At 33.6% G+C, this 26,875-nt stretch overlaps 2 protein-coding genes across 6 annotated transcripts in view; one reads left to right on the forward strand and one right to left on the reverse strand.

Moving 5' to 3' along the window:
* The first annotated feature begins 1,986 nt into the window (after positions 1-1,986).
* The window catches only part of LOC145301604 (uncharacterized), a 40,394-nt gene continuing 15,505 nt past the window's right edge, over positions 1,987-26,875 (forward strand). The window contains exons 1-2 of one of the 3 annotated variants that reach the window (XR_013873569.1): positions 1,987-2,303; positions 4,902-5,001. Coding sequence is in view for 1 of the 3 variants with exons in the window: in XM_080144586.1 (XP_080000712.1) it covers positions 2,197-2,280 (84 nt within the window). In the remaining 2 variants the exon portion in view is untranslated. Of the gene's footprint in view, positions 2,304-4,901; positions 5,002-26,875 lie in introns of those variants that run through there. The other 2 variants (XR_013873563.1, XM_080144586.1) reach the window with 2 other exon arrangements.
* Positions 24,413-26,875, reverse strand: part of LOC145301558 (uncharacterized) — a 152,679-nt gene continuing 150,216 nt past the window's right edge. For all 3 annotated transcript variants that reach the window (XR_013873542.1, XR_013873528.1, XR_013873530.1), the window contains one exon: positions 24,413-26,702. The gene's annotated coding sequence lies outside the window, so the exon portion shown is untranslated. The remainder of the gene's footprint in view (positions 26,703-26,875) is intronic.

Consider the following 26,875-nt stretch of genomic DNA (forward strand, 5'->3'; position numbering starts at 1 on the left):
TATGGTCGTTATCAAAAGTAAATCTCTCTAATGGTGTGCTTTTCCTTGTGTAGCTTCACAATAGTTTGTCTCAGAGAGTAATCAAGTTTTTGTCGTTTCGCCATGGTGCCGGCTGATGCAACTAAGTAAGACTTATTCTTTAGAGGAAATCCAAAAATTTGAATACAGTATACTGTTTACATTGTTTTTCTGAATTTTGTCCCTTTATTTTTAATCTTCCTATTTTGAAAATAGATAAATGTTATAATTCTTTTTCTATCCTTTGCAAATGATTCAAATTTTAGTATGTTATTATGGATGATAACGACTACCAGTTGTCAAAATTTCAGCTTTTCACAGTTGTTATTTCTAACAAATATTAGGTTTTAAAATTTTGTCCCTTAGTTTCGGACGCTACTGTAAATTAACAGAATCGATAGTTATGCATTAGATGCTGTGGTATATTGCACGAAATTTATTTTATACAATTAATTGAACACGGGTTGCTATTTTATTGACGGAAATTGTGATTTCTTTGGTTTTGGAAGACACCTTAAATGCAAATTGCCGAGTTCACCTTTAAAATGTTGCTACCAGTGTTTCATATGATTATAATTTATTTTGGGAACTGGCACGTTTGAAATAATGGTTGCAGTGTTCATCAGGAGACTAGAGTTCAATCCTTGTTCGAATTATACCAAAGTCTAAAAAAAATGGTATATGATAAAACCTCAGCATTATTAGATGAAGATCAAGGGTAAGGGAGTGCTGCTATCCACTATATCTCGATGAACGTAAGCCTTCGGGTCGCCCTCAACTATGATCGACAACGTTATTTTAATACAAAATTGTATATGCTTAATACTTCATGTTTACTCTTGCGAAATTCGATTCTTAACAGAAATTCTTGGAAATTTAATTTCCGAAATTTCTTTCCGTGAATTTTGTGTATTTATTTGCTTCACCACGAAAGCAAATGTGACACAAGGTCATTTTTAATGTGGGGTTAAACCAGCTCCCCTAAAACAAGGGTAAAAAGGGGGAACTCTGGCAGTATCAAAAAAAATAGTAATTGTCTCAGTATGAAGGGTTTCCCTTACATTGACCAACAACCAACTTATGTGCGGCATCTGCAGGACAGAGAAGAAGAAGAAGAAGAAGAAGAAGAAGAAGAAGAAGAAGAAGAAGAAGAAGAAGAAGAAATATCTATGGCAATAAGTCTCCCCAAGGTTCCAGTAATCTATGTATTCTTTCATTGAAGGTATGGATAGTGCTCTCTTTTTTCCAATCCTTCAAGACTATTGCACGAGTTGAAACAAAACAGCCACTAATACTAAAGGATAAATAGTCGCTTATTCAACCACTTCCTACCAAAGCAAGGTTAGAAGGGGATGGAACTCTGGTTCGAACTTGGCACAATCAGGTTGTCAGTCTATGTCGTTACCCACTAAGCCACCATCACCTCCCTGTTATTGTTACATCATGTTATTGGCAACTTAGTTTAATTGTATTTACTGACGACATGAAACATTTTTAAATAAGCACCTAAACATAAAAAAATCGTCGATTGGATAACTCGTTTTAGATTGAAGAATATATTAGGAGTTATCTACCTTAAGTTTAAAATGAGCGAACAAATAAAAATATGACTTGATTGCATCCCGGGTAACACCAGGTAGGTACAACTAACATGTTTATTCATAAACAGACTGTTTCGCTGTCCCACAACTCTGCAGTGTGTCTAGACAAAATCGTGCTTGAGTCTAAGATTGAAACTCGATCGTTTTGTTTTAACAACTAATTATCTGAGAACGTTTCTTTTCCACCATTAGAATTTTTGTTTTATTTTTTATTTACATAGAAAGTAGGTTAATTTTAAAATCTTATTCTGACCGCGTCATAATTAACATACTACTCCTCCTACTACTATCACTACTACTGATAAACAAGTGCGCGTGCAATACCGATTTTTCGTCAACCTTGGTTCCAGAGCCTTTTTGCCGAATTAATTGTTTTTTTCCGGACCATCCGATCTCACCTTCTTCTTCTTCTTCTTCTTCTTCTTCTTCTTCTTCTTCTTCTTCTTCTAAGTATCATTCCGATTTCCGGTCGTTGAATACTCTACGACTGTTTTCTATATATGCTAACTGACTTGGCATACATAGGCACTTAATTTCCATAAATTCTTGTCTTAATTGCAGGTGGCCTTGAGGTAGAATGTTAGCCTACGAAGTGAAGGACGGCTTTGTGACTTGGTTCGATTCTCCCGACAACAGTAATTATCACTACAATGATGATTGCGTAAGCATGAAACATTAGTGTCTGTAGGTATATAAAAATAATTTTTGATATTCATGAATATATATATATATATATATATATATATATAATATTCACGACTTGCGACCGTTTATTGTTATGCTCGCATTTGACATTTATAGGTGTTAAATTTCCCTTAATTGTCGTGACAATTGATACTGTCCCGGAAGTAACGTCCTAGCAAATTGAGTCAAAGGTGATTTGCAGCTGGGTTCGAATCTCCCGACCAGTGCACTGATGATTGTGAAAGCATGAACACTATATATATATATATACATATATATATATATATATATATATATATATATATATATATATATATATATATGGTAAAACTGGTAATTAGTAAAAACCTGAAGAGAGTGCTTAATACTATTGCAAAGCAAATATGTGTTTTACTTTTTATTACCGTTTTATATGTTTGGTTACATATGTTTCAGATATTGGACCATGTTTACGATCTAACAGCCTCGTCAGACCTTACAGAAGTAACCACAGTTAGTATTAGGAAGAAGTGTTTTAGAAGAAATACGAAAAAAAGGGGGGTGAGGTAGGAGATAATAAGGGGGGAGGGAGACAAGTATTGACAATATTTCAGTGTTGAGGGTTAAGATACATTAGATTGTATTGTGTGGGTGGGGGTAGCAGATTCAGGTAGGCGTGGGTGGAGATATATGGATATAGGGAGAGGGAGATGGAAATAGGATGGTAAAGAAAAGAAAAAGGGAGGGGGTAAGGAGGTAAGGTCTGACGAGGCTGTCAGATCGTAAACATGGTCCAACATCTGAAACATATGTAACTAAACAGATAAAACGGGAATAAAAAATAAAACACACACACACACACACACACACATATATATATATTAAGTAATGTGATTGATAATTTAAAATTTAAAAATCAAATTATAATTAAATTAAAAATCCGTTTCATAAGAAGGAACAATAACAAAATCAATTATCTGTACGATCGTTTCGGAAAACAATGCTTTTTATTGTGGTATACATCAAGTTATGTACAATAATTACATATAGTTTTTTAATAAGCAAGGTCTCCTCGTCAGCAAATTTTGAAGGGTTTTTATTGAATTTAAAAGACACCATAAATAAACCTAGCATTAAAAGTAAGGCAGATGAATCTGAAAAAAAAATTGACAAAAAAGGTCTATTAAAAATAACTCTTTATCAAACCAAACTACTCTATCCAACTATATTTGGCAACTAAAAAATAGCAATATTCCTTTCAACTTAAAATGGCGAATAAGTGAGACTTGCAAATCATATAAACCAGGAGATAAATTTTGTGCACTATGTACAAAAGAGACCCTAAAAATTTTAAAATATGAAGATATAAAAAATACAACCAAACTATTAAATTCAAGACAGGAGCTTATATTTACATGTAGTCATAAACGTTGGTTTAAATTTAATAAATATAAACCACCTTAAATCATTAAAAATTACTTATTAGTAAAAATAGATTACAATTTTTTTTTTTTAATAAATTAAGTTAGACTAATTATCTCCCTTACACCCTTCAAATAAATAAAGTAAAGAAAATATGACAATTATCTTACCTTAAAATATGTAATTGCACAAGCAACATTCTCTATATATAAACCGTAGCGTCTTTAAATCAAAAATACGCTAACGGAAATAATTTACTGCACGAGCTTCCCCCCTTTTTTTTTAAATTCATCATTCAATAAGATAAAAAAAACTATAGCAAACATCTAAATGAATATTTTAACCATAGTTCCTGATTTCAGAAACCGAAAAATTAAAAGGTAAATATCTCTATATATTTTTAAAGTAAATTCAAATCTATATTTTTCTCTACTTATTTCTATCTCTAACCCATATTAATTTTCTTATAAATTTTAAATCCAGACCTTTTATTTCAATTTTTTTCAGATTCATCTGCCTTACTTTTAATGCTAGGTTTATTTATGGTGTCTTTTAAATTCAATAAAAACCCTTCAAAATTTGCTGACGAGGAGACCTTGCTTATTAAAAAACTATATGTAATTATTGTACATAACTTGATGTATACCACAATAAAAAGCATTGTTTTCCGAAACGATCGTACAGATAATTGATTTTGTTATCGTTCCTTCTTATGAAACGGATTTTTAATTTAATTATAATTTGATTTTTAAATTTTAAATTATCAATCACATTACTTAATATTAAATTAGCTCTAGGACGTTTAACTATCGAGCTTATTATATATCTAAATTACAACGAGCACTTTCCATTTCCTGTATTTTAATTAAACTAGTAATTTCACTGTTACATTAAAATACACTCAGCTCTTTAGACTATTGTTCTAATCTCCTTTAAATTATATATATATATATATATATATATATATATATATAAAAGAAATAAAAATTACAATAATTTTACCAAGGTAATCAAAATGGTAAACTTAAAATATATTATAAACATTAAAGAGTTAATATTTACAAGTACGTAGTATTTACTTGATTCTTCCGGCCTTGGCAGACGTGTTTTAAATATTCTCTCCGGTGCTTTTTCTGTGCACATTTGAACTTTTCTTTTAATGATTTTGAACGCATTCCATTTATGATTTTTTCCAAGGAATTCTGCCTTTTGGATCATTTTGGACCGTCTTCCAGTTACGCGATTCCTTTGGAACTTACCTGTTGGATTGGAAGTTTTTAATTCGACCGTGTTTGGATTTTACCATTCTTGGATTTTTTACCCTTCACCGGACTATCCATTCATGTGAAATCTTTTTATCATTTTTTCTTTTACCTCCTATTCCCCTTACCTCACCCTTTTTTTTAACCAAGTAAGATCTGTGACTTACTTGTGGTTTCATTAAATACTTTTACATCCTCCTCAGTTTGCCCTGTATTTAAGAATTCAGGTGATAAGTACTCTCCCTCTCAATACAGACCAATAAGTCTTCTCTGTGTTATGAGTAAGTTACTTGAATCAATATTAAATAGAGAAATAGTAAACCACCTCAGCAGGAATAACCTTCTTAGTGACACACAATATGGTTTCCGCTCTGCAAGATCTACCGCAGATGTGCTGACGGTTATATCCCACAGGATTAGTGAATCTCTTGACAAAGGCTTCCTTTCTAGGGCAATTGCTCTCGACATATCAAAGGCCTTTGACAAAGCATGGCATAAGGGTCTACTTCACAAGATTTCCAGCTACGGTATAACTGGAAATGTTTTCTCAATCATTAAATCATTTCTCTCTGATAGGCTCATAAGAGTAGTGGTAGATGGACAAAAATCGGAGGCCTGCAATATAAATGCTGGAGTCCCTCAGGGGTCAATCCTGGGCCCAACTCTCTTCCTGATCTACATCAATGACCTCCCTAAACACATACTTAAATCATTCGTTGACATCTATGCTGATGACACGACCATCTACGGCAACACATCAAAGGCTGTAAATGACGAAGTTCTCTCGGATTCTCTCTCCTCTGATCTCGAGCGCGTGGTTCAGTGGGGGAAGATGTGGCTAGTTACCTTTAATGCATCCAAAACCAAACTCCTATCCTTACATCATCAACGCTCTGATCCCCAGCTGGCATCAATTGTGATGGATGGCTCTCGTCTGGGTGAGGCCCCGTGTTTTGACAAGCTTCTGGGTTTGACCTTTACTCCTGATCTGAAATGGAACACGTACATCAAGTCTGTGGCCAAGGTCGCAGGAAAGATGGTGGGATCCTTCTACCGCTCCAGAAGATATCTCACTACTGATGCAATTCTCTATCTATATAAAAGCCAAGTACGGCCAAGGATGGAATACTGTTGCCATATCTGGGCAGGAGCTGCCAAAAACAGCCTATCATGCCTTGACAGAGTACAAAATAGACTTCGTGGTTTAGTGGGGGATGCCCTTTTCTCTACCCTGCAACCCCTCTCCCACAGAAGAGACGTTGCGAGCCTATCCTTGTTTTATCGTTATTTTCATGGCAGGTGCTCGTCTGAACTCCAATCTCTGGTCCCCCCTCGCCAATCTTTCACGAAAAACACCCGTCTAGCTGAATCCACTGTGAAAAATTTCCCCCACTCTATATCTGTGCCTAAATCAAAACGCGGATTTCATGAGCAAAGCTTCTTTCTTAGAACTGCACGCCTGTGGAACTCTGTTCCGTCTGCCTGCTTCCCTCCGGACTACAACTTGAATGTCTTCAAGTCTAATGTTAACAAATTCCTAATGAACCGCCCCCCTAATTAAACACTTCATAAAATCTCCTCACTAACGTGATGTACTTACAATAACCCTTATCCCTGAGTGGCTTCCGGGCCTTGATAAGTGGTGATCACTGTGTAAAAAAACAAAAAAAAACAAAAAAAACATGCAAAATCCGATCCCGCATTTTGCTAATTCCTGCCCTCTGATGAGAAGGAGAGTATTTCTTCGAAACTCCGCGGATTAAGGACTATCCACTTATCTTGTGTTTCCTTTTTAAAATTAAATATGTTTTTTAACTCTTTTTCAAGATGTTTTTTAACATGTTTTATTAATCATTTGTTCATATATATATATATATATATATATATATATATATATATATATATATATATATATATATATAAACCTCACTAAATTCATTAGTTAATTCTATTGAATACTTATAACCTGATATATATATATATATATATATATATATATATATATATATATATATGAGTGTGTATGTGTGTGTGTGTGTGTGTGTGTGTGTGTGTGTGTGTGTGTGTGTGTGTGTGTGAGAGAGAGAGAGAGAGAGAGAGAGAGAGCTTCTTATGTTTAATACTACGGCTTTCATTGAATTTGTCTGTGAAGCCATAGCTCGGTGTAAATCTAAGAAAAATAATCTATAATTTCAAAATAAAGAGAGTCTATCACAGCAGATACGGAGCTTTCTGCTGGTCGCCAATTAACTTAGTCGGATAGATTAGAATTTATCAAAACCTCTCTTGTGATATTTTTCAGGATTAAAACAGATGTCGAACCAGTTGCTGCAAAATGGTCGTTACACCGGTACTAAACATGTATAGGCTCCAAAACTTTTAAACTTGCATTATTTTTGGCATTAATAGTTTTTTGGGTTTTTTTTTTTTTGGAAGGGGAAGATACGGGATGTAATGACAATTAAGGATAATAATTTTATTCCTTTGATAAAGTCGTCGACGGCTGAGGGTATTTATGAAAAGAATAATAAGAATAAAAACGTTAAGATGAAGATGAAAATGGTTTAGAAAAAGAAAATGAAGAAACGGCAAAGAAAAAGAAAAGGATGTAGGAAAAAGAACAAAACAAAAAGACTATCTCCATTCAATCTACGCGTTTAGTGTTGACAATGTTCAAGGCAAAACCTTCTATAAAGATTCGTAGACACAAATTTAACACAGACTAGACAGCCAGACAGAGCCTCTTCCTAGAAATGTTTGGATTTTTTGATATAAAAAGAATCTCGTCGTTTATCGTAACATTCGTCAAATAAAGTTCGATTCATAAAAACTACAAAAAAACAAAAAACAAAAAAAAAACACAAAAACACAAAAACACAAACGAAAACAAACAAAAAAAAAAACAAGAACAAAAAACAAAGAAAAAAAAACCCCGAGTAAAAATGAAGTTACATTATTTTTTACTTTTATAGCAACTATAAACGCCTTGACCCATATTTCTATTCGTACAAACTTGGCGAAAGAGGTGTGGATGGAAGGTAATTGTTGCGCTTTCTCCCCTTTCACAAATCTATCGCCCCCCCTCTCTCTCTCTTTAACACATAGAATCCGCCCCCGCGGTGGGAAGTCAAAATGACACTGGCTGAAACAAAGACATCGAACCAAATAAGCAACGTAAGAGCGTGGGATGAGGAGTATAGATCTGGAAAATACAGACTAGAGCCTGACTTGCTTAAGTGACCTTTTAATCTGAACGACGTCCGTATAATTCGGTTCAGTACTAGATGGTGCACGTTCCCAGCCATTGTCTTCCCTTTCGAGAGAGGGCCTTGGTTAGTTAATTGTCGGTCGGTTACGGCGCCTCTGCCGGATAATATACTGATGGGTTCGTCCTCAGCTATTTTCGTATCTTTGCAAAGTGCCCCCCTCAGGGGAGCTGGAGCTTTCCTCAGGTTTAACTTGGGCATGGCAAGTTCGAATTCAGTTTGTTCTCAGAAACACTTTCACTTAGGAATGTTGGCAACCTGTTCCGTCTGCCTGCTTCCCACCTGACTACAACTTGGATGTGTTCAAGTCCAACGTAAACAAATTCCTAATGAACCGCCCCCTTAAGTAAACACTTCATCAAATCTCCACACTAACGTAATGTACTTGCAATAACCCTTATCCCTGAGTGGCTTCCGGGCCTTGATAAGTGGTGACGACTGTGTAAAAAAAAAAAAACCTTCACGTTGTTCCTCCTCCTGATGTCTTTCTAGAAAGAATTCTAACTAGAAAGATATCGGGGAAAACAAAGCCAACAAGAGAATCATCGGATTCATGTGAAATGGATGAATGAGAATGACTTAATGCTGCAGTTTGGAACTGATAAATACCCCACCCACTCCGTATAATAACTGATAAATACCCCACCCACTCCGTATAATAGACGTATGCGATGCCTAACAGTGGACGAAATGAATAAAAAGTTGCTTAAGAACCAACCTCACCATTTTCTCCAGTGGTTTGTGATTCTGCATCTGACACATCTTTGCACTTCCTCCCTCAATCTAAACCTGCTGGACAAAGGTGTGAACGACCAGAGGACGGATCCTGGTGCTGACTTCTCTTGGATTTTCAACAGAGCCATGTTAAGTGGATTGTAGCTCGAATACCATTTCGTACCAAACCTGAGAACTACTGGTGACTCAACCTGGAATTGGAATTTCAGTGGGTATAGTTTTTATACTACCATCCATGAGGAAGGGTTGAACTTTCGGGTCAACGATGATGATGACAACGGTGCTAACAATGATAATTTACTTAGTAGATGTTCTCACACATCATTCTTAGTAATTGCTCACAAGTGATGTTCACTATAGTCTAAGTGGCAGCAAGTCTCTCCAGAATCTTCTGTCTCTTTCAACAACCATTGCAAATGATTTTGCATTACCGTAACAGTCGTTTATCATTGATTTCTTTCTAACAGCAACAATTCTCCTCAAGATTGCAGTGCTTTTTGCACTCTTCCAGTGGAGGTTTGATTGGTGCTCTCTGTCCTCAGTTTTTCCATCGTCCTTGACCTTGCACAACTGTTTTATGTGATACCAGCCAAAGGATGGTGATATCACATATGATGTTGAGATACCCTATCCCATAAATTGTAAATTATAAATTATAAGTGCTCAATTAAACAAACAACAAAACAGACAATATTCAAGAAGCACAGATAACAAAATTCTCAGATAAGGAATGTTTTCCAAGCACTGCAGATCCAACACTCCCTAGACACTTGAAGATAAAAACAATACAAATTAAAGTATGTTCATACCTACAACAGCTTTGCCACATCAAAATGGTGAAAGGTAGCAAATTACTGGTAGAGGTCACCCAATTTTTTAATACATTTTTTGCAGATAAGTCATTTTTTTATTATTATTATGCGAGATAAGTGTTTTACGACACTATTGTTGAAGTTATTCAATTAATCAAATTTTAATGTTTTTTTTATTTTACAAACGAGTCATCACTTATGAAGGCCTGGAGGTCACTCAAGGATGAGGGTTAATTGGTGCACAGTAGTCAAAGGGACAATATCATAATAATCGTTAGTAGTGGAAATTTAGTAAATTGGATTACATATAGGGACAGCTCATCAATAATTTGTTAACGTTAAACTTGAAGAAGACCATATTGTAATCAGCTGGAAAGCAGGAAACTGAAAACAGTTCCAAGAAGCTTTGTTCATGGAATTTACGTTTCGGCTTAGTCACAGATAAAGAGTGGCGAAAATTATTGATAGTGGTTTCAGTTAGATGAGTGTTTTTTGTGAAAGTCTGGCAAAGGAGGGACTATAGATTGAAGCTCAGAAGAGCATTTACTATGAAAATAACGATAAAGCAGAGACAGGCTTGCAACGTCTCTTCGGTGGGAAAAAGGTTGCAGGGAAGAAAAAACGGCGTCCTCTACTAACCTACAAAGTCTATTTTGAATTCTGTCAAGGCAGAATAAGCTGCTTCTAGCAGCTTATTCTGCCCAGATGTGGCATCAATATTGCATCCTAGGATGTACTTGGCTCTTATACAGGTAGAGAATTGCATCAGCAGTGAGATATCTACTGGAGCAGTAGAACGATCCCACCATTTTTTCAGCAACTGTGGCCATGGATTTGATGAACGTGTTTCATTTCAGATCAAGGGTAAAGGTCAGCTCCAAAAGCTTGTCAAAACATGGAGCCTCCACAAGACGAGAGCCATTCATTCCACTTAATGGCATACGGGGATCAGACAGTTGATGATGTAAAAATGGAAGCTTGGTTTACATGCATTAAAACTAACCAGCTACTTCTTTCCCCATAGCACTGCGTGCTCAAGATCAGAGGAGAAAGAATCAAAGAAAACTTGAAGGTTGGCCCTTTAATTTGTTTCATACTCAAAAAATACCTATACCACTCAATCTATGACAGCAGCAATGAATCCTGGTATTTTATTTGAAATATATACATTTCATTACATATAATCTATATATTAATACCTTAGTACCTTTAACGTATGTACGTGCGTCACGGTTTCCAGATTATAAATTATTCAATCAGGAGATCCCATTTATTAAAAAGGAGAATAGAAGGCGATAGCATACTACATACAATAGATATGCTAATTACTACTACAGCATTAGATATGCTAATTAGTATATACATTAGATATGCTAATTAGTATATACATTAGATATGCTAATTAGTACTACATACATTACATATACTAATTTGTACTACAACCATTAGATATGTTAATTAGTACTACATACATTAGATATACTAATTTGTACTACAAACATTAGATATGCTAATTAGTACATACATTAGATATGCTAATTAGTACTACATACATTACATATACTAATTTGTACTACAAACATTAGATATGCTAATTAGTACTACATACATAACATATACTAATTTGTACTACAAACATTAGATATGCTAATTAGTACTACATACATTAGATATGCTAATTAGTACTACATACATTACATATACTAATTAGTACTACAAACATTAGATATGCTAATTAGTACTACATACATAACATATACTAATTTGTACTGCATACATTAGATATGCTAATAAGTACTACATACATTAGATATGCTAATTAGTACTACATACATAACATATACTAATTTGTACTACATACATTAGATATGCTAATTAGTATTACATACATTAGATATACTAATTTGTACTACATACATTAGATATGCTAATTAGTACATACATTAGATATGCTAATTAGTACTACATACATAACATATACTAATTTGTACTACATACATAAGATATGCTAATAAGTACTACATACATTAGATATGCTAATTAGTACTACATACATAACATATACTAATTTGTACTACAAACATTAGATATGTTAATTAGTACTACATACATTAGATATACTAATTTGTACTACATACATTAGATATGCTAATTAGTACTACATACATAACATATACTAATTTGTACTACATACATTAGATATGCTAATTAGTACTACATACATAACATATACTAATTTGTACTACATACATTAGATATGCTAATTAGTACTACATACATAACATATACTAATTTGTACTACATACATTAGATATGCTAATTAGTACTACATACATAACATATACTAATTTGTACTACATACATTAGATATGCTAATTAGTACTACATACATTAGATATGCTAATTTATACTACATACATTACATATACTAATTAGTACTAAAAACATTAGATATGTTAATTAGTACAAACATTAGATATGCTAATTAGTACTACAAACATTAGATATGCTAATTAGTACTACATACATTACATATGCTAATTAGTACTACAAACATTAGATATGCTAATTAGTACTACATACATTAGATATACTAATTTGTACATACATTAGATATGCTAATTAGTACATACATTAGATATGCTAATTAGTACTACATACATTAGATATACTAATTTGTACTACAAACATTAGATATGCTAATTAGTACATACATTAGATATGCTAATTAGTACTACAAACATTAGATATGCTAATTAGTACTACATACATTAGATATGCTAATTAATACTACAAACATTAGATATGCTAATTAGTACTACATACATTACATATGCTAATTAGTACTACAAACATTAGATATGCTAATTAGTACTACATACATTACATATACTAATTTGTACTACATACATTACATATACTAATTTGTACTACAAACATTAGATATGCTAATTAGTACATACATTAGATATGCTAATTAATACTAAAAACATTAGATATGCTAATTAGTACTACAACATTAGATATGCTTATTAGTACTACATACATTAGATATGCTAATTTGTACTACAAACATTAGATATGCTAATTTGTACTACAAACATTAGATATGCTAATTAGTACATACATTAGATATGCTAATTTTTACTCCAAATATTAGATATGCTAATTTGTACTCCAAACATTAGATATGCTAATTAGTACTACAAACATTTGATATGCTAATTAGTACAACATACATTAGATATGCTAATTAATACTACAAACATTAGATATGTTAATTAGTACTACAAACATTAGATATGCTAATATATAATACATACATTAGATATGCTAATTAATACTACATACATTAGATATGCTTATTAATACTACATACATTAGATATGCTAATACTACAAACATTAGATATGCTAATTGATAATACATACATTAGATATGCTAATTAATGCTACATACATTAGATATGCTAATACTACAAACATTAGATATGCTAATTAATACTACATAGATTAGATATGCTAATTAATACTACAAACATTAGATATGCTAATTAATACAACATACATTACATATGCTAATTAATACTACATACATTAGATATGCTAATTAATACAACATACATTACATATGCTAATTAATACTACATAGATTAGATATGCTAATTAATACTACAAACATTAGATATGCTAATTAATACAACATACATTACATATGCTAATTAATACTACAAACATTAGATATGCTAATTAATACAACATACATTACATATGCTAATTAATACTACATACATTAGATATACTAATTAATACAACATACATTACATATGCTAATTAATACTACATACATTAGATATGCTAGTTAGAACTACAAACATTAGATATGCTAATTAATACAACATCCATTAGATATGCTAATTAATACTACAAACATTAGATATGCTAATTAATACAACATACATTACATATGCTAATTAATACTACAAACTTAAGATATGCTAATTAATACAACATACATTACATATGCTAATTAATACTACATACATTAGATATGCTAGTTAGAACTACAAACATTAGATATGCTAATTAATACAACATACATTAGATATGCTAATTAATACTACAAACATTAGATATGCTAATTAATACAACATACATTACATATGCTAATTAATACTACAAACATTAGATATGCTAATTAATACAACATACATTACATATGCTAATTAATACTACATACATTAGATATGCTAATTAATACAACATACATTACATATGCTAATTAATACTACATACATTAGATATGCTAGTTAGAACTACAAACATTAGATATGCTAATTAATACAACATACATTAGATATGCTAATTAATACTACAAACATTAGATATGCTAATTAATACAACATACATTAGATATGCTAATTAATACTACAAACATTAGATATGCTTATTAATACAACATACATTACATATGCTAATTAATACTACAAACATTAGATATGCTAATTAATACAACATACATTACATATGCTAATTAATACAACATACATTAGATATGCTAATTAATACTACAAACATTAGATATGCTAATTAATACAACATACATTAGATATGCTAATTAATACTACAAACATTAGATATGCTAATTAATACAACATACATTACATATGCTAATTAATACTACTAACATTAGATATGCTAGTTAGAACTACAAACATTAGATATGCTAATTAATACAACATACATTAGATATGCTAATTAATACTACAAACATTAGATATGCTAATTAATACAACATACATTAGATATGCTAATTAATACTACAAACATTAGATATGCTAATTAATACAACATACATTACATATGCTAATTAATACTACAAACATTAGATATGCTAATTAATACAACATACATTACATATGCTAATTAATACTACATACATTAGATATGCTAGTTAGAACTACAAACATTAGATATGCTAATTAATACAACATACATTACATATGCTAATTAATACAACATACATTACATATGCTAATTAATACTACATACATTACATATGCTAATTAATACTACATACATTAGATATGCTAGTTAGAACTACAAACATTAGATATGCTAATTAATACTACAAACATTAGATATGCTAATTAATACTACATACATTAGATATGCTAGTTAGAACTACAAACATTAGATATGCTAATTGGATGTCAATAGTATGTTACCACTTTCTATACTTCTTTTTAATAGGATCTTCTGATGACTGAAGACACAATAAAAAAATATATTTTAAATAAAAAAATGTGATGTTGTTTTTGCTCTGTCTAAAGATGGTGTAATATGATATCATGGGGATTGCCGTTCATGCCGGGAGTCCATACAATGGAAATATGTCACAGACTCCTATAAGGATATTAAAGATAAACCGTAATAACCAGATATATTCTGACACTACATTAACCAGATTACTTAAATACTTTAACAGTTTTAACAAAATGGTTGCAATAATATCGCGGGGTCTCCATTCATGCTGAACATCCACAGAATACCCAGCAGCAATATATTGCATAGGAAAGATGCCACCGTGGAATTTCCAAAGCTCCTGCTAGTTAATAAACATATATTGTAATTTAAAAAATTAATAGCTTTTATGTAATATTAATGAACATAAGAAAGGTTTAGGTTTTTTCGGCTTGAAAATCAACAACAAAGTGTACCTGGATGTGCTGAAGAGTTTGCTAATCCCCTGGTGCAATCAGGTGGCTACTGGCAGACCCTGGGTGTGGCAGCAGAATTTGGCACCAGCCCGCAAGTGCAAAGAGACCCAGGCTTGGCTTAAAAATGGGTGCTAACATTTGTACCCTTTTCTCATTGTCCCCACTCCTCCTCCCCCAACCTGCTGAACTACTTCATTTGGTCATACGTTGAGAACATCACCAACATGACCTCCCACGACACCAAAGGCAGCCTGATTGCCACCATCTGTCGAATATTTGCCAAGCTCTTGCTGGCGTTTATGGAAAAGGCATGCTCCCAGTTCCGGACCCGTATCGAGGTGGTGACTGAGGCTGAAGGCGGCTACATTGAATAGATGTCAGCTCTACTACACAATCAAATTACCTGAATTAATTTTTTTCCAATAAAAGTTTTACAATAAATCTGCAGTGTTGGTTTCTTGCGGGTGACAGCTTTATCATTCCACCCTGTATATTCTATGATAACTGAACATTGTCATCAAATTAGCAATTTTTATATTTCTCTCTCGTTGTCATAAAATAAACTTGTGATTTACTTATTTCCTTAAAAGATGTAATTATACGAGTTGCATCCAATAAGTTTCCAGACCTTTTTTTTTTTTACAAACATTTAAAATTGTCATAGACTCTTGAAAATTCAGTATGTTATTACTGTACATCCTATGAGATGACTGACCAATTTTTATGATTTCAAGTTCAAATGAACAGTTACAGCAGGAATTCGAATACAACCTACTAAAGCTTGATTGCCACAGCTGATGAATTTCAAAAATGCAATTTGGACGTGATGACACTTTAGAAGAACGATATGCAATAAAATTCTGTTTTAAACTTGGAAAAAAATACCATAAAAGCATATGGAATGTTTCAGACAGTTTTTGGACCATCCTGCATGACCTGAGCATCAGTTTTGAGCGGCATAGGAGATTCAAGGAAGGCATAGAATCTGTGAGAGACGATGAGAGGTGTGGGAGGAGTAAGGAAGTCAGAACACCAGAGTTGATTGGCCAAATAAAGAATTTCATGGATAACGACCGTCGTGTGTCTATAGAGACAATAAGTGCACAGTTTGATGTCAGTGTGGGAACTGTACATACAATTATTCACGAGGAACTGAAGATGCGGAAAATTTGTGCAAAGTTGTCCCAAATGTTCTCAGAGAAGATTGCAAACTATTTGACCAAGATGGACATCAAGACAGTTCCCCCCCCCCCTATTGTCCAGAACTTGCTCCCTGTGACTTTTGGTTATTCTCTAAGTTCAAGGGAAACCTTAGAGGTTGTCGTTATGAGACAATTGAGGAGATGAAAGAGGCTGTGATGAGGGTCACTGACACGTTCACACAAGAGGACTTCTATGAGGCTTTCCAGAAGTTGTTGGAACGGTACAACAATGCATTGCACTTGGAGGAGATAACTTCAAAGCGGACTAGTTTCATGTGTGTACTATCAATAAAAGTGGCCATACGAAAAAAATCTGGAAACTTATTGAAGGCACATTGTAGCTACCCAAGTTATTCTCGCCAAGTGGATGGGAAGTAAAATGACACACGCACAGATTAACGAAATAAGTGTGCACCAAGTAGCAGTTAAATCTCAAACATTCGATAAAATTGTCGAAGAAAATACCAGTTTCGAAAGAAAAGAGATTAGTTTGATCCAAGATTCAAATATATTTGCGAGTGTTAGTAACCCTGACCTATAGTGGAACATTCTAGAACAGTTTTTATTCTTAAAGCTAATAAAAACATATAGAAACGTTGGCAGTGAAACAACATTAGGTCAACCTCCTGAATGGGCCAGTCAGTCTGTGAATGATGGCAGCTTGCCACCGAACCAATCTGCCGACAAGATCTTATTGGTTTTAAAAACTCGTTATTTGATACAAAACCACAAATGACACTTTATATTAGTTCTTTCAATCATATTTCGACGGAGAAGAAAAATGTAAGTGAAAAACCTAATTGCGTTTGATGATGCCACTAAAGCTGACTTCTATTATTTTGCCGCTTGTATTGCATTCACTTACCATAACTGCCCATTTATTGTCTTTGTCCGAATTGAGTTGATTCTGGCCATAATGTCAGGTCACCACTTTAACTCAATTTTAATCAAATCATGCTGCAAGACCATTTGAGATTTATCAGCTATTTATCTATGGACATAAAAATGCATATCCTCAGTTACATTACTTTTTGAACACACTTGTCTCTTCAATTGCCTCCCCCATCTCTCTCTCATTCATGTATGACTTTCAGCAACTGATAGAATAAAATAAAGAAAAGATAAGCTTATCAACAAGTTTGAGCTCGTTTCAGCGTTCTTTTTCAAACAGAATGAAAATATTTTTTCTTACCTCTCCTTAGCCCAACTCCTAGCACCAAATCAATCTCTGAAGACATGAAATTGACAAGAGTAGTTTTTTTTAAACCATAATCAGTTCGAGGTTATATTAAATCAGAATTTTAACGATTTTTAGTGTATCTTTGGTAGTTTCTGAGTTTTAGTTGGATGCACAACTTTTTTTATAATATAGTAAAAACTCTTTGATCCATAAAATCACCCATTGAGATTAACTCAGCCAAAAGCCCATTGCATAATGGATAAGGTACTAGGTGGTAAATTCAGTTTTAAGTGAAACTCTTTTAGAGGTTGAAGGTCCAATTTTCAGTGTTAATGAGACTAAGAATATACCTGCGAATTACTTCAGACATCTACCTGCTCATGGCTGACGGAATGAAAACATAATACCACCATGGACTAAATAAAAGGTTTTATTCAAAATTCTATGCAAATTCCCGGCCCAACAAGATACACCTGAAAAAGATTGTGCAAATGACAGTCAAGAAGAGAAATACTTCAACATTTTATTTTAAAGCTTTTATTTTTGATGATTTGAGTGCAATAATGTTCAACAAGAATGGTTAAAAAGTGTGTGAAGAAAAAGAAGCCAAAAGAATCAATAACACCTCTTCCCCTTTCTCTTTCTCTCCCCCTCTCTCTACATCATCATCAGGGTTGATGAACACTCCAGTTCTATCTTATCTTTTAAGTGACCAAGAAACAAGCCATCCCACCCAATGACCCATTTCTCACGGATGGGGTGGGGAGGAGGAGTAGTCAAGGAGATGTTGGGACCGGGGGTTCATTGAATCCTGTCCTGTGGGAGAGAATGTAAGAAAGGGGTAAAGCCTCCCCCTATTTTGCCACTCCAAAAATGTCAAGAAGAAAAGCCTATGAAAGAAAGTCTCTTCAGATAGAAATCAATCATTCCTTTAGTCCCCCCCCCACCTAAAGGGGGACAGGAAAGTTAGTAATAATTTGTTTTTATTAGAGTCCCTTCGTTTTTGTTTTCTATGCAATGAGAGTTTAAAGATATTATCAAAAAATTTTCTTATAATCATGTAACAGCTGGTTGAATATGAAATATTTTTTTTCCTTTGTCTTTCGCATACTGACCTTTTCTGCAATTTGTTTATACAAAGTAGTCACCACTTATCAAGGCCTAAAGGCCACTCGAGGATAAGGGTTAATGAATGCAAGGTGGTAGTTTAGTAATCGTTAATGGTGTAAATTGGTTAAAATTTGAATTATTTAAGAGGATGGCTCAACAAAAACTTGTTTACATTGAACTTGAAAGCTACCATATTGTAGTTGTCAGGGAAGCAGACCAGTGAAACAGTGTTCCACATGCAGGCAGGACTAAGAAAGAAGCTTTGTTCATGGAATCTGCATTTAGATTTAACCACAGATAGTAGTTGTAACTAGTCGAGTGTTTTTTCTTTGTGAAAGTTTGGCAAGAGGGGATCATAGATTGGAGCTCAGATGATCACTTACCATGAAAATAACGATGGAGCAGAGACAGGCTTGCAACACTTCTTCTGCGGGAAAGAAGTTGCAGCAAAGAGAAAAGGGCATTGACTAATAAATTTCAAGGTCAGTTTTGAACTCTATCAAGGCAAGATAGGGTGAGTTATACCTATCCAGATGTGGCAACAGTATTCAATTTTAGGATGAACTTGGCTCAGTTATTTAGTGATGCAGAGAAGATATTGTAGATATAGGATCTGTATAAAAGTACAAGGTCGTTCATGCCAAATTTTATGTTTCTGCATCTAAAATTTGTTAGTAAGCCACATATATATATATATATATATATATATATGTATGTATGCTTGTGGAGCTTGGAACGAGTGCTAATCTAGCCACACTGAAAAGCTGTGATACAGCAAAACAGTTTGCCTGTGGATGACTATATAAACCCCCTTTCTTGGGTAGAGCACTTTCTCCTAAATTATAATGTTTGCTACTTACTTAACACAATACAAATGGAGCACTTTAAGAGTGGCGATTGGAGATATGATTTACAAACACCATTGCAGTGGTTTAGGGTTAGAACTGCCAACTATCAACTATGTGGTTGTAGGTATGATTCCTAGTTTGGGATGGGTGATAGATAGTTTATCTGCATTGAAGAGCTGTGATACAATGAAACAGTTTGTTGATACACACACACATATATGTATATCTAAGTTTTGAAAATATATATGGCAATTAAGCTACATAGAATTTTCTGCATTTCGTCCTCGTAAGGATTTGTCAGACTAATGCATGGAATTAATGTTGCTTTGTGTTTTAATATATCCACATGGTAACGAGTTTGCTAGTCAGCCAACCAGATTCTTAGTTACTCACACACCCACTTATTGTACCTATTTACAATGCCTCCCCACGGGACAGAGTTAGACACCAGGGTCTTTTTTTAACGTGGAGAAAAGGTACAAAAATAAAAAATTATCTCAGTCATGAAGGGCTGCTCCTCCACCGAAAGAGAACAAGAAATGGAAGTGCAGCATCTGAAGAACAGATACTACACTTTGATCTTGACCAAAAGGCCAAGTATTGTCCACTTATTGTAGCCAATTAGCAGGCGCACCTGTTTTTGGTTGTTTTAGCAAGGATTTTTTTTTCATTTCTTTGTGATCAAAGATGACCTAGTTTTAATTTGCATGATTTTTTTGTTTTTTACATATTGGTCACCACTTATCAAGGCCCGGAAGCCACTCAGGGATAAGGGTTATTGAAAGTACATTACGTTAGTGTGGAGATTTGATGAGGTGTTTACTTAAGGAGGCGATTCATTAGGAATTTGTTAACGTTGGACTAGAAGACATCCAAGTTGTAGTCAGAAGGGAAGCAGGCAGACGGAACAGAGTTCCACAGGCGTGCAGTTCTAAGAAAGAAGCTTTGTTCATGGAATCCATGTTTTGATTTAGGCACAGATAAAGAGTGGGGGAAATTTTTAACAGTGGATTCGGCTAGACGGGTGTTTTTCGTGAAAGATTGGCGAGGGGGAACCAGAGATTGGAGCTCAGACGAGTACCTGCCATGGAAATAACGATAAAACAAGGACATGCTCGCAACTTCTCTTCTGTGGGAGAGAGGTTGCAGGGTAGAGAAAAGGGCATCCCCCACTAAGTCACAAAGTCTATTTTGTACTCTGTCAAGGCAGGATAGGCTGTTTTTAGCAGCTCCTGCCCAGATATGGCAGCAGTATTCCATCCTTGGACGCACTTGGCTTTTATATAGATAGAGAATTGCATCAGTAGTGAGAAATCTTCTGGAGCGGTAGAAGGATCCCACCATCTTTCCAGTGACCCTGGCAACAGACTTGATGTACGTGTTCCATTTCAGATCAGGAGTAAAGGTCAAACCCAGAAGCTTGTCAAAACACGGGGCCGTTTTATTTGCATTTTATGTATTTGTATTTGTTTATTTACTAATTATCATTATTATTATTATGATCAACATTTTTATTGTTGTTTTTATTAGTAGAAGCAGTTCATTTTTTTTTTCTGTTATCCTTAAGTAAAGTTTATTTTGTGTATACATACGTTTGATATTTCACTCCTGTAGTTTAATAACTTTTGGAGTCCTTTAAAGTTTACAATAGCTAATTTCTCATTCAGACATAGTCTACACAGATCGTCTAGGTTTCTACATATGCTAGCTTGTTGTACTATTTTCCACTCTGCTATTAGTGATCATCCACTTTCTTTAAGCTCCCAATAATGGTTTACTGTTTTTATTCAGTATTTTTCGTATTTAAATGTACTTCCATGATCATAACATCTGCTTTTAAAATCTAGAGAGAGATAATTCCTACATAATTTTTTGTTATTCAAGTTTTCCCTGGCAAAAATTGTGGCCTGATAAATGATGCTTTTGGTTAGGTATTTATTTTATCATGGACAGTGTGCCTGCTTTCTACAGTTACAATTTTTTGTTGCTCATTCTTAGTGTTTTTATTTCTATTTGCATCATTGCTATTTTTAGTAGTTATATCTTTGGGTTTTTTTTACGTCACTTTTGTTGTTATTGGCCACATTTTTATAAATTAATTTTTTATTTGCTTTTGTATTTCTTCCATTTAATATTTTATTATTTTTAATAATTTATTATTAGTAATCATCATCTCTAGGTGTTCGCAGCAACTATAAACAGTTTTAGGTTGTTTTATTAAACATTTTGTGTAAGAGGTTTGTTGCGGGGGGGGGGGATGATTTTGACGAGATTTAAGAATTTTTTTACCAAGTTTGTATTTTTACCATTAGGTTATAGGGAAGCGTATACCAAATTATATTCCCTTTTCGCCTATTTTTACTATTATTATATATGATCTAGTATTGTATTTATGATTTCAATATAGCATCTACTATTTTTATACTGTAGATGTTGCTTGATTTCTTAAATACATTTTCGTTGCTAAAATTTTTGCTAAGTATTCTTTCAAATAGTTAAGAATCTGTTTTATAATTGATGGGAGGTGATCAGACTTTGAGTTTATATATATAGAATTAGCGTTATCTTTTAAGCATGGCTCATAAGTATTTTTATTAAGGTTTAGCGTTACATTTGAGAAATTAGTTATTTTTATGTCAGTAGCTACTTCTATTTTTAGGCCTAATTTTTCCATTCCCATGTGCATTATTTTTTCTAAAGTTTTACCCCTTGACTTCATTAGTCTCTTATTATAACTAATTCATCATCTCTATATAGTCCAATATTCGTATTTTCAAATATATTTGTAAGAGAATATTAAGTGAATAATCCTACTAAGTCTGATGCCTCTGCAGAATCTAAGGGACTCATGGGTAGATCAAAGAAGTTCGTCATTTTTGTTTTAATCTATTGGTTGTAATTATTGATTAATATATCAGTATATATCTCGGCAAACTCCAGGACAGTGTTGCAGAATTTCTTTAGATATGAAGGCATAGTCTACAATGTCAAATTGTAGGCAAGTGCATTTATTTTTAATACTTTTAAACCAAGCAATTGTTTTTGCAGTATTCGCCCATTGGTTTAATTCCAAGTCTTTTCATTTTATTTTTCTTTGTAATATTTTAAATATTTATTGTTATTTACTAGCTCAAGTAAAAAGAAATTATTTAATATAATGTTTTACATATTTTCACTAAAAATTATTTTCGTCCAATTAAAATAGAATAACTTTTATGATTATAAAATATATTAGAGTTATCTCTCTTGCATTATTTAAGGTTCTGTTTCTTAGATAACTTATCAATTTAAATATAGATAGAATAAGTTTGGAAGATAAAGAATAAAGTTACATAGAAACTTTATTGCATTATCAAATCAATAAAGTTTATAGAAAGGGGAATAAGGGAGAAACATCTTTTGGCCATAACATTTCGAAGCTAAATGCTTCTCATCAGAATAGGAGAAAAGACCAACATTATACAAAAGTAAAGATAAAAAGACAACACTGACTTTGAAAACATTCAGATTAGAATTGGAAATTTTTTTTAATAGGGTGGTGGTGGTATGATGGGAATAAAAGAGAAGGGACAGAAAAAACAATAAAGAGTAATATATATATATGTGTGTATGTGTGTGTGTGTATACACACATACATAGTAGGTGACAAGAAATAATAAGGATAACTGTATATCAATGCAAATGAACTAATTTGTAGAAAAGCTTTAAGTGGTTGCAAAAGATTTTAGCTGTGGTCTGTAGCACTTCCTTGTATATTTTTGGTGCACTTCCTCAACAAGGATTTTTTTTAAGAAAGTCCAAATTTTTGTGATGATTGGCAGAGTTTGGCTTCTAAGATCAACCAAACGGAAAAATAGGTAAGATGAGTACGAGACTATTTTTGACTGATTACGAAGTCAGGAAAATGGAGGCTACACCAGTCCTGATTTCATTTAGAGCAGGAACAGAATCTTGTTGGAAAATCCAGTCTACAAAGTTTGTTTGAGCTCAGAAAAGTACCACACCCTCCAAGATATTCTTTTTGGTAGTTTTTTTGATTGATTTTCACTTTTTCCTAAACAAAATTGAGGGTTCTAGCGATGCTAAAAATTTGTAAGCTTTTGAGAACATTTTTGATATCAAACAAATATCAATTTGATGGTTGTGAGATTGTTCAATCATCAACAATTTCTCATTGGTGAAAAGAATCTGCTGCAAGTTGTCACCCATGGCCCTCGTCAACAATGCTTGACATTTTTTCTTCCTCATAACCTTTTTCATTTCCTGGAGGTTGTGACGTTTGAGTTGCAAGTACTCCTTAACCATCGCATGAATTGATTCAGGATTAACTCCAACATCAGGAGCGATTCTCCTCATTGGATTTCACTGTTTTTGATTTTTTGTATTCAAGATTTTCTGCCTCACTCAGGACGTTTAACATCTCGGTACCTTTTGATCATCGTGAAGACAATCTGCCTTGGAATTTTCAGCAATCTAGCACCATTGCATTGTCTTTCTGTTGTTTATGAAGCGATAAATAATAAATAGATAAAAAAAGTTGTAAAAAATTCATGCATTAATAAAAATTCAACAAGTTTTCAAAAGTTTACGTATAAAGTTTATTTCTTGGAAATACAAGTCTCAAATTGTTGCAAAAATTGTATTTTATACAATTTAGAATTCCTCTTTAGTATCTTTCTTTTTTTATAGAATATATTTATTTTTTTACTTGAATACGTAGTTAGAATTTGGATGAAATGATATGGAATTCAATTTATCCAAATATTATTTAGATTTCTCAGACTATTTGGAGTATTATTTCCCATAACGTTTCGGTTGATGTAACCTTCTTCTTCAGGTGTATCTTGTTGAACCCAAAAATCTGCATGGAATTTTTAACAGAATCCTTTATTTAATCCATAGGAGTAGCATGCTCTTGTTCTGTCAGCCACGACTGAGTAGAAATACTAAGTCATTTGCAATTGTATTTTTGAGTGTTGCCCGCATCGATGATTGAACCTTAAACCTTCAGAAGAGTGCAACTTTTACAACTGAATTTTACTAAGTACTTAAGTCATGTTTGTTGGAAAGATTCCCAGAGTTCAACAAGGCACACCTGAAAAAGGACCTAAACATTGTATAAATGTGCAACAGCCTCAAATGCAGTTCGTAGGGCAGACGATCAAGTCCTGGCAATTTGTTACAGATGACCTGCATCAGCACAGTCAAGACCTGTCACTCTTTGTTTGCAACTAGCCGCTCTTGCTGCATGAGGTGGAGAGGGTCGGCCAAACAGTTGCCATAATCTTGTATTGGAAAACTAGGTGTTGTGTAAATCACTCCTTAAAATGCTCCTGAAATCCCTCACAGGAGAAAATATAAGTACCTAACACTATGTTGCAGGTTAAGTCTAAAGCATAGTTTTGTTTCTCTAGTGAAGGGAAGGGCATTTCGAATATAGACTCCAAGTCTGTGCATATGTTTGTCCGAGCCCTTACAACAAAGTGAGAGATAACAAGTCATTTTCAAGTGGTTAGAGGGAATGGAGGAGTGTAGGTTAGTTTCAATTAGCGTTAAGATATCCGAGGAGTTTGCTAGGAGAAATCATTCTACATCATCTAAGTTAGTTCTAAGTCCACAGATATTCGTGAATGCAAGCTTTATGGGAGGAGGCAATTTGATTTTGTTTGAGTTTGCACCTGATTCAATCAATTTTTGATTGAGCTGTCATTTTATTTAATAGTTCAGTTTAAGGGTGAAAGGTGCTGGACAAAGTGGATGTGCATAATACGAAACATGCAACACCAAAAGTAGACCATCAGCCGACTCTTCGTCCACAGGATTGTAACCTCGGGAATGCCCACCGAACATGGGTGCAAGTTTCCTTTCCATGCGCGACATTGCACTACAACCATCCCGATATTATACAACTAATGATGGAGTAGCTGCTCTAAGTGCTACTAAAGAGTTAGTGCTCCTGTACTATCAGCCGGAATACAGCAGTCAAACTGGTACCCTCAAAACTCTCATGCACAAAACCCACTTCCAACACCAAAACAACTTCAGACCATGACGATCAATATTGTTGGTAGTGACGAGGCGTGCAGGAGTTTAAATTTTCTAGCAGAGATTTATATACTTAGTATTAACTCAATTAATCCTGTGGGAGCACAAAAATACCTAGTTTAGAACTTAGGTGTGGGGCTACCCCTCTTGGAGCAGATGGACCCATAAATCTCCTCAAATTATCCAAGAGTAGATAGGCTCTTCCTATCGCCTGGCTTTCACACTCCTTCTTTGCCTATTAGCTAGGTGCAGAGGTATCGCCACAGGAGCTGAGACACCCAGCACTTGGCCTTTTTTCCTGATTGATGAACTTTTTTATGTGTGCTTCCTTCTCGCTGGCCTCTTTTTATCACTGACTGAAAAAAATTCCCAGAAACTCAGAACGTTGTATGCAAGCACTCTGTTGGCTTTCATGTCAAGGGAAAAAAAGTCTCTGGCTGAGTTCATAAAAATCTTCTAATGTAGGTTCAATTGCTCACATGAACGTCTCTAAATGGCAGCAGCATTTCTGTTTTGGCAAGAAATATTCTGATTCAGTTTATTATTAAACTGAATTGCAAAAAATTGGTTTTCTTAAAAAAAAATTTGGGGGCAGAAATTTTCTCTTCAACCAACATTGCAGATTTCAATTCTTAAACTTGCAAAACATCAGCAGCCGAAAATCTTTGCAGGCCATCATGGTAGCTTTCTTTCATCCGTGAAATTCTCTGTGTGTACTTGGTTTTGTTCCGTAAAGTACATTGACTAAGGTCGGATCATACCTTTAGATTTTTGACTGAAACCGGACTGGAAATGAATTATCCTACTTCTTTATTGAAGCTGAAAAATAAAGAGATAACAAATTTGATTTTATTATTAAAAAGATTTTTTTTTATTCACACGTATTTATTTCTTCCCTGAACATGAATCATCAACCGAAGAGTGCAGACGTCCACCAAAGTTCCAAATTTTTTTACATTACAGCTGTTTTGCTCTCTGGCCTCCTTTTTTTA

The sequence above is a fragment of the Euprymna scolopes genome, chromosome 2 (genome assembly GCF_053919585.1).
Source record: "Euprymna scolopes isolate OS-2025 chromosome 2, ASM5391958v1, whole genome shotgun sequence".
NCBI classification, from domain to species: Eukaryota; Metazoa; Mollusca; class Cephalopoda; order Sepiida; family Sepiolidae; genus Euprymna; species Euprymna scolopes.